Source organism: Trichomycterus rosablanca, chromosome 14, assembly GCF_030014385.1.
Source record: "Trichomycterus rosablanca isolate fTriRos1 chromosome 14, fTriRos1.hap1, whole genome shotgun sequence".
Lineage (NCBI taxonomy): Eukaryota > Metazoa > Chordata > Actinopteri > Siluriformes > Trichomycteridae > Trichomycterus > Trichomycterus rosablanca.
Window position 1 is genome coordinate 24490094 of NC_086001.1, and position 15220 is coordinate 24505313.

Sequence of the window (15220 nt, forward strand, 5' to 3'; positions counted from 1 at the left end):
CACACTATAAGCAGCAATATGGGTCATCCTCTTATGTGAATGCGCTGGTATGGTGTTCATTTCAGACAGTGAACGGTGATATTACTTCTCTCCTGTGTGAATGCGCTGGTATTGTTGGAGAACATATTATGCAATACAATACTTCCCACATTCTTAACAGTGATGTAGTTTTTCTATGTGAATATGCTGATGCCGTTTGAGATTATTTTCATGAGCAAAACTCTTCCCACACTCTCTCCTGTGTGAATACGCTGGTGTACTTTAAGGTCACTACTTTGAGTAAAACTCTTTCCACACTCAGTACAGTTATACGGTTTCTCTCCTGTGTGAACACGCTGGTGTACTTTAAGAGCATAACTGTTTTTGGAGCGTATTCTGACAAGAAAAACTGCTTCCACACTCTGAGCAGTGATACGGCTTCACTCCTGTGTGAATACGCTGGTGTACTTTAAGGTCACCACTTTGAGTGAAACTCTTTCCATTCTCTGAGCAGTGATTCGGCTTCTCTCCTGTATGAATGCGCTGGTGTTGTTTGAGATTACTCTGCGTAGTAAAACTCGTCCCACACTCTGAGCAGTGATGAAAGTTCTTCATGTTTATGCTTTGATAAGACTGTAGAAACTGTTTCCTTGGAAAGCAACAGAAACAAAGAAACAAGTCGATTAATTAGAATTACTTTTACTACATTAATACCACAATAATATTAAACTCATCTAGTAATAAAAACATTAAATTCACTTCACGTCTAAGTGAGAATCTGAATTCAAAGAACATCAGGATAAAATACGTATAAATACTGCAGATATTAATAATTAAATAACTATAAATAACTTGATATAAATAAAGACATAGGAGATCTGACTTTCTCAACATCAGTCCTGCACCAAGCAAATCTAATCCAGTTCATGACAGGACTAATAATTAGCTCACAAGTGTAAATCTTTGGTGTGCTGGGAGTAAAAAAGGCTTCATAAATCACCACAATTATGAGCATAACGCTATTTTAAACAGTCTGAATATATTAACCTAATAATATTAAATAACATAATAAAATATAAAGAACAACAAATGCAACATAAATGTAAAAGAAACAAACAAGAAAACCCTTTACCTTCCTGTTAGAATCCTGGCAGCCACTTTAACAAAGCTGGTGTCTCCAGCAGGTCGTTGAACGTGCAGAAGATCCTTCTTACCAAGTGACTCAGCTACAAGTCTAGAGTTTAGTCCTTAAATAGAGCTGAGGACAAAGACCCAAGACCAGTTAAAAACTCTGCATTGGTCAATCATCAGACAACCATTCACACCTTCTTGTGTGAAGTACTAGCTCATTATCTATGAAACGTGTGCAAATGAACTAGATGGAGCCACAAAGCATGATGGGTGAAGTCAAATTACACCTATTTATCTCAGCAGAGAAGTTATTTACATTTAATCCTAAACACAAACAAGAAATTGAAAGGCTATTCTGTAAAGTGAAATGACATGAACTTAGATAAAGCTTTTATGATAAGAATCTAAGTCATGTAAAATGCTGTATGTATATTTGTGTGAATTACTGTAGTTTCTACTGTATATGAGGAACAATAAGAAAACTAGAAGAGGAAACACCCACCTATAGATTTATCTGTATTTATGGTGTAGAAATATTTACTGTGCACTTGTGTGTCTGTGAACTGTTTGATTTACTACTGCAGTCAAGCCTCCACTTCAAAATGCTCAGTCAAATCAGCTCCCACATTGTTTGTGAAGATGTGCGTATACTAAACATTACGGTAAAAGCATCTGGCAGAACTATTTAGGATAGAATTTCAGGGTTTAAAATAAAAGGTTTGGTAATAACTGGACATTACGATTTTACTTTAAATTTAAAGTCAACTAAAATATAATCTAAGCTCATTTCCGTTTTAATTTAGATTGTTATTAAATGGAATAATGTTGATTACATGAACTGTTATTGTTATTAAAAGGAGTTCTCTTGTTTCCACAGAACAATTCCACTTCATAATGATAGTACACAACATGTAGGTTACAAATACATTAAAGAAATGTGAATTTAAAAGGCCTTTATTATAGTTTAAGTTTAAGGGTACCAAAAAAATAGGGTTTAAATCAGGGGTGGGTAATTAAATTTTCCAAGGGGCCACATAAGAAACTGGGACTGTTGTGTAATACCAATGTAAACAAAATACATCACAAAAAAGTATCAATCGGGAATGTAAAATGAAACAATATTATTATTAATAATAAAAGATTCACTAGTAGTACTGATCGTTCATTTGCCATTTCACCAGTATCTGTGACACCCTGGATTCTGGGCTAGTTTCAGCTTCAGGGTTGATTTTAGACCAGGCTGAACCTGGCAACTCTCACGATTTTCCCGCCCAAATTGGGCTACTTTCAAAATGTGTCACGGCTGTCTAAAAGCTTTCATTACAAAGCGTACAAAATGTTTTTAATGAGGATTTGCACTCACATATCTATGAACAAGGTCTGCTAGTTTTAGCATGTGAAGGGCGGGTTTAGACAGACTTTGAGCTGTATATTTGTGCTAGACTTGGCATCCCTGGGTAGAGTTGAATTGTTTGGCGCTGGTTCCAGTCGCTGCTGGAGGTAAAGAGACTGAGTACAAGTACAGTCTGTGTTCCTGTAGTTATGAACTGCTCTCATTCTCAGCAGTTTGAACAGGATTTGAACGGAAGGTAAAGCTCTTATTTTCAGGTTTTGTTTCCTTCACTTTATTAATCTTTATGTTTCCTCAGTGAGCTCATATCACTGCTCAGAATGTAGAAAGTGCTTCAGTAAATCCAACAGTTCACATATTTCTACACCATAAATACAGATAAATCTATAGGTGGGTGTTTCCTCTTCTAGTTTTCTTATTGTTCCTCATATACAGTAGAAACTAATTCACACAAATATACATACAGCATTTTACATGACTTAGATACTTATCATAAAAACTTTATCTAAGTTCATGTCATTTCACTTTACAGAATAGCCTTTCAATTCCTTGTTTGTGTTTAGGATTAAATGTAAATAACTTTTCTGTTAAGATAAATAGGTGTAGTTTGACTTCACCCATCATGCTTTGTGGCTCCATCTACTTCATTTGCACACGTTCCATAGTTAATGAGCTAGTACTTCACACAAGAAGGTGTGAATGGTTGTCTGATGATTGACCAATGCAGAGTTTTGAACTGGTCTTTAGTCTTTGTCCTCAGCTCTATTTAAGGACTAAACTCTAGACTTGTAGCTGAGTCACTTGGTAAGAAGGATCTTCTGCACGTTCTTCATTAGAAACAACCTGCTGGAGACACCAGCTTTGTTAAAGTGGCTGCCAGGATTCTAACAGGAAGGTAAAGGGTTTTCTTGTTTGTTTCTTTTACATTTATGTTGCATTTGTTGTTCTTTTTATTTTATGATGTTATTTAATATTATCAGGTTAATACAGTGCCTTGCAAAAGTATTCAGCCCCCTTGAACTTTTCAACCTTTTGCCACATTTCAGGCTTCAAACATAACGATATGAAATTGTAATTTTTTGTGAAGAATCAACAACAAGTGGGACACAATTGTGAAGTAGAACGAAATTTATTGGATATTTTAAACTTTTTTTTTAAATAAAAAACTAAAAAGTGGGGCGTGCAATATTATTCAGCCCCTTTACTTTCAGTGCAGCAAACTCACTCCAGAAGTTCAGTGAGGATCTCTGAATGATCCAATGTTGACCTAAATGACTGATGGTGATAAATAGAATCCACCTGTGTGTAATCAAGTCTCCGTATAAATGCACCTGCTCTGTGACAGTCTCAGAGTTCTGTTTAAAGCGCAGAGAGCATCATGAAGACCAAGGAACACACCAGGCAGGTCCGAGATACTGTTGTGGAGAAGTTTAAAGCCGGATTTGGATACAAAAAGATTTCCCAAGCTTTAAACATCTCAAGGAGCACTGTGCAAGCGATCATATTGAAATGGAAGGAGTATCAGACCACTGCAAATCTACCAAGACCCGGCCGTCGCTCTAAACTTTCAGCTCAAACAAGGAGAAGACTGATCAGGGATGCAGCCAAGAGGCCCATGATCACTCTGAATGAACTGCAGAGATCTACAGCTGAGGTGGGAGACTCTGTCCATAGGACACAATCAGTCGTACACTGCACAAATCTGGCCTTTATGGAAGAGTGGCAAGAAGAAAGCCATTTCTCAAAGATATCTATAAAAAGTCACCTGGGAGACACACCAAACATGTGGAAGAAGGTGCTCTGGTCAGATGAAACCAAAATCGAACTTTTTGGCCACAATGCAAAACATTATGTTTGGCGTAAAAGCAACACAGCTCATCACCCTGAACACACCATCCCCACTGTCAAACATGGTGGTGGCAGCATCATGGTTTGGGCCTGCTTTTCTTCAGCAGGGACAGGGAAGATGGTTAAAATTGATGGGAAGATGGATGGAGCCAAATACAGGACCATTCTGGAAGAAAACCTGTTGCAGTCTGCAAAAGACCTGAGACTGGGACGGAGATTTATCTTCCAACAAGACAATGATCCAAAACATAAAGCAAAATCTACAATGGAATGGTTCACAAATAAACGTATCCAGGTGTTAGAATGGCCAAGTCAAAGTCCAGACCTGAATCCCATCGAGACATACCCCAAGCGACTTGCAGCTGTAATCGCAGCAAAAGGTGGCGCTACAAAGTATTAACGCAAGGGGGCTGAATAATATTGCACGCCCCACTTTTCAGTTTTTTATTTCTAAAAAAAGTTTAAAATATCCAATAAATTTCGTTCCACTTCACGATTGTGTCGCACTTGTTGTTGATTCTTCACAAAAAATTACAATTTCATATCGTTATGTTTGAAGCCTGAAATGTGGCAAAAGGTTGAAAAGTTCAAGGGGGCTGAATACTTTTGCAAGGCACTGTATATTCAGACAGTTTAAAATAGCTTTATGCTCATAATTGTGGTGATTTATGAAGCCTTTTTTACTCCCAGCACACCAAAGATTTACACTTGTGAGCTAATTATTAGTCCTGTCATGAACTGGATTAGATTTGCTTGGTGCAGGACTGATGTTGAGAAAGTCAGATCTCTTATATCTTTATTTATATCAAGTTATTTATAGTTATTTAATTATTAATATCTGCAGTATTTATAAGTATTTTATCCTGATGTTCTTTGAATTCAGATTCTCACTTAGACGTGAAGTGAATTTCATGTTTTTATTACTAGGTGATGAGTTTAATATTATTGTGGTATTAATGTAGTAAAAGTAATTCTAATGAATCGACTTGTTTCTTTGTTTCTGTTGCTTTCCAAGGAAACAGTTTCTACAGTCTTATCAAAGCATAAACATGAAGAACTTTCATCACTGCTCAGAGTGTGGGAAGAGTTTTACTATGCAGAGTAATCTCCAACGACACCAGCGTGTTCACACAGGAGAGAAGCCATATCACTGCTCAGAGTGTGGGAAGAGTTTTACTACGCAGAGTCATCTTAAACAACACCAGCGTATTCACACAGGAGAGAAGCTATATCACTGCTCAAAGTGTGGAAAAAGTTTTACTCGACAGAGTAAACTCCAACAACACCAGCGTATTCACACAGGAGAGAAACCATATTACTGCTCAGAGTGTGGGAAGAGTTTTACTGAAAGTAAATCCCTTAAAATACACCGACGTATTCACACTGGAGAAAAGCCGTATCACTGCTCAGAGTGTGGGAAGAGTTTTACTACGCAGAGTAATCTTAAACAACACCAGCGTATTCACACAGGAGAGAAGCCATATCACTGCTCAGAGTGTGGAAAAAGTTTTACTCGACAGAGTAAACTCCAACAACACCAGCGTATTCACACAGGAGAGAAACCGTATCACTGCTTGGAGTGTGAAAAGAGTTTTGCTTACAGTAATGCTCTTAAAGTACACCAGCGTATTCACACAGGAGAGAAACCATATCACTGCTCAGAGTGTGGAAAGAGTTTTGCTCAACAGGGTAACCTTCAAAACCACCAGCGTATTCACACAGGAGAGAAACCGTATTACTGCTCAGAGTGTGGAAATATTTTTGCTCATGAAAATAGTCTCAAACGGCATCAGCGTATTCACATAGAAAAACTACATCACTGTTAAGAGTGTGGGAAGTATTTTATTGCACATTATGTTCTCCAACACCACCAGCGCATTCACACAGGAGAGACGTCGTATCACAGTTCACTGTCTGAAAAGAACTTTAGTGAAAGGAATATCCTTTAAGTACACCACACCAGCGCATTCACATAAGAGGATGACCCATATTGCTGCTTATAGTGCGGATGAAGTTTTACTGGAAGCAGCATTTTTAATAGACACCAGTACGGTCACACAGAAGTTACGTTTTTGTGACTGAAGTCTTGTTTCATTTTCTACTAATATACACTAGAACTGTTCTACTTCAATTATCAAATGTACATGATGGTGTGAATATGATTATTACTTATCAAATGTAATGTGGTGTAATGTACCAACCTCAGATCTGAATCTGTTTTTATTCATTATTCAAGTTTAATCTACTTTAATAAACACATAACAACTTTTACTTTCAAGTGGAAGAATTTTACCCTGGTCTTTATGGTGTTTGCTAAGTTTTCATAAATGAATAGCCTCTTACTGATCGATCATTTGCCATTTCACCAATATCTGTGACACCCTGGATTCTGGGCTAGTTTCAGCTTCAGGGTTGATTTTAGACCAGACATTAGGCTGGATAATTTTGTTGAACCTGGCAACTCCCGTGATTTTCCAGCCTAATTGGGCTTTATCTAAGTTCATGTCATGAATAGCCTTTCAATTCCTTGTTTGTGTTTAGGATTAAATGTAAATAACTTTTCTGCTAAGATAAATAGGTGTAGTTAGACTTCACCCATCATGCTTTGTGGCTCCATCTAGTTCATTTGCACACGTTCCATAGATAATGAGCTAGTACTTCACACAAGAAGGTGTGAATAGTTGGCTGATGATTAACCAATGCAGAGTTTTGAACTCGTCTTGGGTCTACACTAACCTCATTCAACCAGTTGCATGGCAGCACAAAAACCATTTGAGATTCTGCACACTTTCAGTGAAGATCTGCAGAAATGAGCGGCTCCTAAACTGAATTTGTTTGTTATTGTACCAGAAATGCAGCAGTTTCATGTTATTTTAATGATCCGAGATCTCAGTCCTGCTTCAGACATCACTGTCTAGTCATTTCTTATGTTCAGACTTTCTTAATACACATCTAAGAGGTTTTGTGGGTTCTTATATGTGTGAACTATCTAAACTATACTGTATTGTGGTACATTCATTCAGCCTTCATCAGTTTAGACCCGCCCACTTAACCACCAATTTGCCTCCACAGTGAGCCTGTATAGAGAGAGATTAGATTTTTTTTGTGTGTACCGTCCAATGAAACAGCTGTGCTGTCGACTGTGCACGTGTTTCTGTGGCGCAATCGGTTAGCGCGTTCGGCTGTTAACCGAAAGGTTGGTGGTTTGAGTCCACCCAGGGACGAGTGCCTTTTACTGCACAACCGTGCCTGATGATCAAACCTTTAAACCTCAGTGTATATTATCTGGAAACAGATGCTCTTCATATAGACATATGCTTTACATTTACTTGATGGTAATAAGTCTTAGTGAAGTCTTAATGAACAATTAAAACATCAATTCAGGTTTTTAGTTCAACTGGGGAAAATATTAACAGTAGCTCAACTTCCTAAAACCCAGAATCTACAAGTATAAATCCTACATTCATTCCACATACTTACCGTGTGCAGGACCTGAGTCGTATCTGCTCCAGTCACTGGTTGGTGACATTAAGCTCAGTCAAGAACTTTAATAAATATATAGTTTAGATACAGTAGTTCACACATATAAGAACCCACAAAACCTCTTAGATGTGTATTAAGAAAGTCAGTTTCAGCTGCTTGATTGGGGTTAGTGTAGCATTATGTACAAAGATCTAAAGAAAGCCCAGATGAACTGGCCAGTTAGCTCAGTTGGTTAGAGCGTAATGCTAATAACGCCAAGGTTGTGGGTTTGATCCCCGTACAGGCCACACCCACTCTTGGACTTCTTCTCTAACTAGCAGGTCCTATTGACCTGAGCTTCAAACGTTGTCTCTGACAAGTGTGAGATCTTTTTAATAACCCCTGTCATTCTAGTCAGAAACATGCCATTATTTCAATTTGCCAAACTTAATGACCCTTCTGTAAATGGTGTAATGTGCACACTGCTGCTACTGCCTTGTTTTTCTTTTCTACAATGTAAGTTCATACCTTTAGGTTCATGTTATTTAAGGTTTCTCCATAGATTTCTTCCTCATGTGCAGAAAGACGCAGTTCAGTTTTACCCCTTTTCTGAAAGAACACTGGATTACTGAACGAAAGTTAAGAGTAGTAATATCATGTGTAGTGTGATGTGGAGTGTGTAGATTATGTGCAAGCATTTGTGCTGCTGTTACAGATGTTCGTTCTTATGTAAAAAGCATTGATCTAACAATCGGTGATAAGAAGACGCGATGTGTTTGTCTCAGTTGTTGTTTTTTTTAGTTCGTTAACGTGAGAAGCGTTTTGCGCTTCGTTTTCACTGCGACTCTCGGTCCACAGACGGACGTCACGGTTCGGGCTGAAAAACCAGGTATTCTGTGGTGCCAGATTGGCCCGCTAGTTCACTGTCTGGAACCTCTTTTTATCGGTGGAAACACACATTTGTTTGTGAAGTGCAGTGTGTTAGAAAACAGCTGTGCATTTATTTAAAAGTCACATATGAATTAGCAACAGCTGCATTTTGTATTTGTAAATCACAATGTGTGCGTTAAATAGTCGTGTTTTTATTTGTACATCGTGTTGTGTTTGTTCACAAATCATATCATATTTACAGAATGCGTTGTTTATTTGCGAAGTTTTGGCACTAAATTAGCTCCATATACGATTACTTACATGAATTTTTACTTAAGTACGAGTAAAGTTACTAGCCTAAAAATCTACTCAAGTAAAAAGTAACTCATTTAAAATGTACTCAGGAGGGCGTGTCTCTTCTGTGGAATGCAAACATGACAAGTGGATATAAATCTCACAGTAGTTGTTTTTAATTAAAATATAATAGAATAAACATGTTGATACAACATTTACAACATTTAGGGATGTGTAATGTGTCATTTTAGTTCCATAAAACATTTTAAACTGTATAACCACCAGTGATGTGTCGTAGAATGATTCGATTCTATTGAACGGCCCTTTAAACTGAAAGGAACCGATTTGCACTGCTGGGAGTCATTATACACACGACTCTTGAAAATGAACCGAGTAAAAGATCCGACTCCCCATCTCAGAATTCACTGCAGCAGTTTCCCAGACACGATTTTTTTTTTTGGCGTTTTTTTTATTTTACTCAGTAACGGATGTTATTTAAAATGTAGCGAATTACAATTCTTAATACAAAACATACTTAAGTAAAAGTTAAATTACAGGCTGTAAAATCTACAAGTACACAAAAAACGACTCAATTACAGTAACATGAGTAAATGTAATTAGTTACTTTCCACCTCTGTAAAATACTTTCCACACTCTTAACAGTGAAGTTGTTTTTCTATGTGAATACGCTGATGCCGTTTGAGACTATTTTCATGAGCAAAACTCTTTCCACACACTGAGCAGTGATACGGTTTCTCTCCTGTGTGAATACGCTGGTGTACTTTAAGGGCAGTACTTTGATTAAAAATCTTTCCACACTCTGAGCAGTGATACGGTTTCTCTCCTGTGTGAATACGCTGGTGTACTTTAAGGGCACTACTTTGATTAAAAATCTTTCCACACTCTGAACAGTGATACGGTTTCTCTCCTGTGTGAATACGCTGGTGGTTTTGAAGGTTACCCCATTGAGCAAAACTCTTTCCACACACTGAGCAGTGATACGGTTTCTCTCCTGTGTGAATACGCTGGTGTTCTTGGAGTTTACTCCGTTGAGTAAAACTTTTTCCACACTGTGAGCAGTGATACGGTTTCTCTCCTGTGTGAACACGCTGGTGTACTTTAAGGGCACTACTTTGAGTAAAACTCTTTCCACATTCAGTGCAGTTATACGGTTTCTCTCCTGTGTGAATACGCTGGTGTTTTTGAAGGGTGCTATGTTCAGCAAAACTGTTTCCACACTCTGAGCAGTGATACGGTTTCACTCCTGTGTGAATACGCTGGTGTTGTTGGAGTTTACTCCGTCGATTAAAACTCTTTCCACACACTGAGCAGTAATATGGCTTCTCTTCAGTGTGAACATGCTGGTGTACTTTAAGGGAACTACTTTGAGTAAAACTCTTTCCACACTCTGAGCAGTGATACGTCTTCTCTCCTGTGTGAATACGCTGGTGTTGTTGAAGTGTAGTCTGATTAGAAAAACTCTTCCAACACTCTGAGCAGTGAAATGGCTTCTCTCCTGTATGAATGCGCTGGTGTCGTTGGAGATGACTCTGCATAGTAAAACTCTTTCCACACTCTGAGCAGTGATATGGCTTCTCTCCTGTGTGAATACGCTGGTGTCGTTGGAGATTACTCTGCTTAATAAAACTCTTTCCACACTCTGAGCAGTGATATGGCTTCTCTCCTGTATGAATGCGCTGGTGTTGTTTGAGATTACTCTGCGTAGTAAAACTCTTTCCACACTCTGAGCAGTGATGAAGGTTCTTCATGTTTGTGCTTTGATAAGACTGTAGAAACTGTTTCCTTGGAAAGCAACAGAAACAAAGAAACAAGTTGATTAATTAGAATTACTTTTACTACATTAATACCACAATAATATTAAACTCATCACCTAGTAATAAAAACATGAAATTCACTTCACGTCTAAGTGAGAATCTGAATTCAAAGAACATCAGGATAAAATACTTATAAATACTGCAGATATTAATAAGTAAATAACTATAAATAACTTGATATAAATAAAGATATAAGAGATCTGACTTTCTCAACATCAGTCCTGCACCAAGCAAATCTAATCCAGTTCATGACAGGACTAATAATTAGCTCACAAGTGTAAATCTTTGGTGTGCTGGGAGTAAAAAAGGCTTCATAAATCACCACAATTATGAGCATAAAGCTATTTTAAACTGTCTGAATATATTAACCTGATAATATTAAATAACATAATAAAATAAAAACAACAACAAATGCAACATAAATGTAAAAGAAACAAACAAGAAAACCCTTTACCTTCCTGTTAGAATCCTGGCAGCCACTTTAACAAAGCTGGTGTCTCCAGCAGGTCGTTTCTAATGAAGAACGTGCAGAAGATCCTTCTTACCAAGTGACTCAGCTAAAGTCTAGAGTTTAGTCCTTAAATAGAGCTGAGGATAAAGACCCAAGACCAGTTCAAAACTCTGCATTGGTCAATCATCAGCCAACCATTCACACCTTCTTGTGTGAAGTACTAGCTCATTATCTATGGAACGTGTGCAAATGAAGTAGATGGAGCCACAAAGCATGATGTCAAACTACACCTATTTATCTCAGCAGAGAAGTTATTTACATTTAATCCTAAACACAAACAAGGAATTGAAAGGCTATTCTGTAAAGTTACATTGCTAGTTCCACAAGGGCCCACTCTTAGCGGTCACGCCCCCGTGTTTCCGGTGGTACGCATGCACGCTGTAGCCTAGTTGTTTGTTTGTAGCCATTAGCTAAATAACTTTTTATATACGTATGTTTTAAACGTTATTTTATATTTTATAAACGTTAATTTTTCGCGTGTAGTTGATATAAAGTGCTATTTTGTCTATCGTAAAAAAAACGCTTGTGTTTACTAACGCAAATCCGTGCTTGTGAAAACTTCTGCTACCAGCATCCGAACGAAGCCGGTTTAGTTAGCTTGTTTTGTAATTCAGCGCATAAACATTTTATTCATCCAGAATTAAAACCGCTTTCTTTTCGCACGAAGCGCGTTTGTGTTTGAATGTTTTTGTAGTTTAGCGCTTAAACATATTTGCATTGTGAAGAGTTAAAGCCGTTTTCTGTTCCTAGGAAGCGTGTTCTGTTTGTTTATTTTGTACACCAGCGCATAAACACCGATTTCCTTTAGAATTACAGCCGTTTTGTCGGAAACAAAGAGCGTTTGTGTTTGTTTGTTTCTGTAGTTCAGCACTAAACACCTTTGCTTTGTGGAGAGTTAAAGCCGTTTTCTGTTCGTAGGAATCGCGTTCTGTTTGTTTATTTCGTACACCAGCGCATAAACACCGATTTTCTTTAGAATTACAGCCGGTTTTGTCCAAACGAAGCGCGTTTGTGTTGTTTGGTCATTGGTTTTTACATTCCAGCTCATCATCGCCTGCTTTCCGGAATTAAAGCCGTTTTCTGTACGTGACTACCAGCAGAAGCGCCGGTGAATTCAACTTAAAAAGCAACTTCAACTCATCTCCTAAAGCTAAGTACATTCTCTCTGTTACAATGGCCCCAGCAGGAGCCTTATTTCCATGTTCCGAGTGTAATATGTTCAGTTATTCCTCCTCCGTGTTTAGTGATAACTTTATATGTGATAAGTGTAGATTAGTTGTTAGTCTGACGGAGAAGATCTCAGGGTTAGAAGGGCGCATTCGGGCGTTAGAACAGACTACTACTAGTGAGGGCTTAGATTCAGCTGTAGCAGTCCCGAATGCCAGCAGTTCAGGTATAGAACCCCAGACTCCGGCATTAGCGCCCTCACAGCGGGGCGACTGGGTGACGTCTCGGCGACATAGTCGTAGGGCAAAGCACCGACCATCTCAGTTGCACGTGTCCAACAGGTTTTCCCTACTCAGTGAGCCACCCGCTGAGAAGCCTGTTAATGTAAGTGCTCTGGTTATAGGAGATTCTCAGCTCCGACACGTGCGTATTGAAACCCCCATAGAGACACCAGCAACCACAGTCACCTGTATTCCGGGGGCCAGGGCGCCTGACATCAGAGCAAATCTAAAAGTGCTGGCTAATGCTAATCGTAGATTTTCGAAGATTGTTATCCACGTCGGCACTAATGATGTTCGTTTACGGCAGTCTGAAGTTACTAAGAGTAATGTTAAAGAGGTGTGTGAGTTAGCTAGGTCGATGTCTGAGGCAGTAGTGTGCTCTGGCCCCTTACCGATTCGACCCAGTGGCGAAACCTACAGCAGGTTGTTGTCGCTGAACCGCTGGATGTCTAAATGGTGCTTAGAAAACAACATTGATTTTGTAGATAATTGGTCCACTTTTGAGGGAAGGCCTGGTCTTTTGAAGCGGGATGGTGTCCACCCCACGTGGGAGGGTGCTGCTCGCATTTCTTGCAGCATAGGTGACAGGCTTTACCACCACGTTAGTGTAGCGGCAGATAGTGTTAAATGACTATCCAGAGCCAAGACCAGGCAGCAGACTAACAGGCCTAACCAACTGTCTGCGAGTCGCCATCGGACGTCACCCGGAATCCTTAGGTCACAAACCATTGAGACTGTGTCTGTTTACCGTGGCAGGTGTAAGCCAAAACAAAATCAAAAAGTATGTCATAATAACGTAATTAAAATTAATCTAAATGAGCATCATGAAAACCATAGTAAAGCTAAACTAAAGTTAGGACTTCTAAACATCAGGTCACTTGCGTGCAAAACAGTAATTGTAAATGAAATAATTACAGATAATAGTCTTAGTGCACTTTGTTTAACTGAGACCTGGGCTAGACCTGATGAGTATCTAGGTTTAAATGAAGCATCTCCTCATAGTTATAGTTATGAACATAAGCCACGTCTTAGTGGTCGTGGTGGAGGAATAGCCGCAATTTATGACAAGGACATAGGTCTCACTGTAAAATCAACTCCCATAACAAACTCGTTTGTGTTATAATGAATGATGCAGGACCCAAAGATGCAGAGTTCAAATAATAGCTTTTTATTATTTTCAATAAATAAGCACAAAATAAAGCAAAAAGAAACAAAAGACAACTCAGGCGAAGTGCCGAGTTAGCCACTGGCGCCGCGGGCAACTGAAAGGGAAAAAATTCACGTTAACAAAAAAAACAAAGATAGCGAGGCGCGAACCCGGGTCCCACAGACGCAGGGCGTTCGCGCAGCTCGCAGCGCTATTTGGTAGCGCTAGTAAGAGCTGAGGATCCGCTCCTAAGGAAGAGCGGATGACAGCGAGATCTCGAACTTAGTCGAGCCCGTTAAAGGGAAGTCCTACCAAGTGGGCGGGACGAGAACTCACCGGTACGGACACCAGCGGAACGTACTGAGCCGCTGGGAAGTAACCGGTATAATGAGAAAGGATTACGGGAGTGACGGCGAAAGCGCGGATTCGAACCCGGGGTGAGTAGGAGAAACAAGCCGTAACTTTACCCACTCAGCCAGGCTGACATAGCGGATCCGCTTCGCCGAACAGCAACTCGCGCATGCGCTGAAGGTAGCAGGGCTAGCTTAGCCACTATGCTAACTGTTCAGCATTACGCAAACTGGCAAACGCTACAAATAAATAGCAGCGCGATGACTGCACGTAATCGCACCGATCTAAGCAAAATACTAACCCTATATACCTCGGCCTTCCGACCTTACGCCTCCAACCGCTGTACAGCGCCTGGAGGTACCGTCTAAGCCCTATGAAAAGAAAATGCTGGCTAAGTGCAGCACAAGATGCGATAGGCGCAGCCGTTACCAAACAACAGAGGAAAAAAGGTGCGACGGCGGCAACCTGGTGACGCCCCCTTATATAGGGCGATCACAGGTGCCGTGCGTTCGCACCTAATGAGCTGGCCTAGTATTTAAGGCTGAGCTCTTGGGTGATCTGTAACGCCTGCGACGCTGTGACCTGGTGGTAGTATCACTAGTCGTCGCGGGCACCCTAACAGTACCCCCCCTTCTAGGGACAGCTCCCGAAGTCCCAAGACCCGCGGTTCGGTTCCTCCTGAACTCACGGATCAGTTCAGGGTCCAGGATCTGGCGAGCCGGTACCCATGAACGCTCCTCGGGGCCGTAACCTTCCCAGTCCACCAGGTATTGGGTGCTACCCTGCACCTTCCTGCTATCCAGGAGGCGGCGGACCGTGAATGCAGGGGCACCCTGGATGATACGAGGGGCGGGAGGTTGGGGGGGGGGTTCTAGCCCCCTCGCACGCAAATGGGCGAAGCTGACGTGAAAGGTTGGGTGTGCCCGCATCCTGGGGGGCAACTCCAACCTGTATGTCACCGGATTTATCCGCTTGACTACCTTGAACGGGCCA

The 15220-nt window shown here is 40.1% G+C and overlaps 1 protein-coding gene across 1 annotated transcript in view; it reads right to left on the reverse strand.

Annotated features, from left to right (window-relative positions):
• Positions 1 to 233: 233 nt before the first annotated feature.
• Positions 234 to 15220, reverse strand: part of LOC134326237 (zinc finger protein 585A-like) — a gene marked incomplete at its 3' end in the record, with an annotated part of 120426 nt that continues 105439 nt past the window's right edge. The window contains exons 5-6 of the mRNA XM_063008414.1: positions 9616 to 10679; positions 234 to 326 (exon numbers count right to left, since the gene is read on the reverse strand). Of these exons, the coding sequence (XP_062864484.1) occupies positions 234 to 326; positions 9616 to 10679 (1157 nt within the window). The remainder of the gene's footprint in view (positions 327 to 9615; positions 10680 to 15220) is intronic.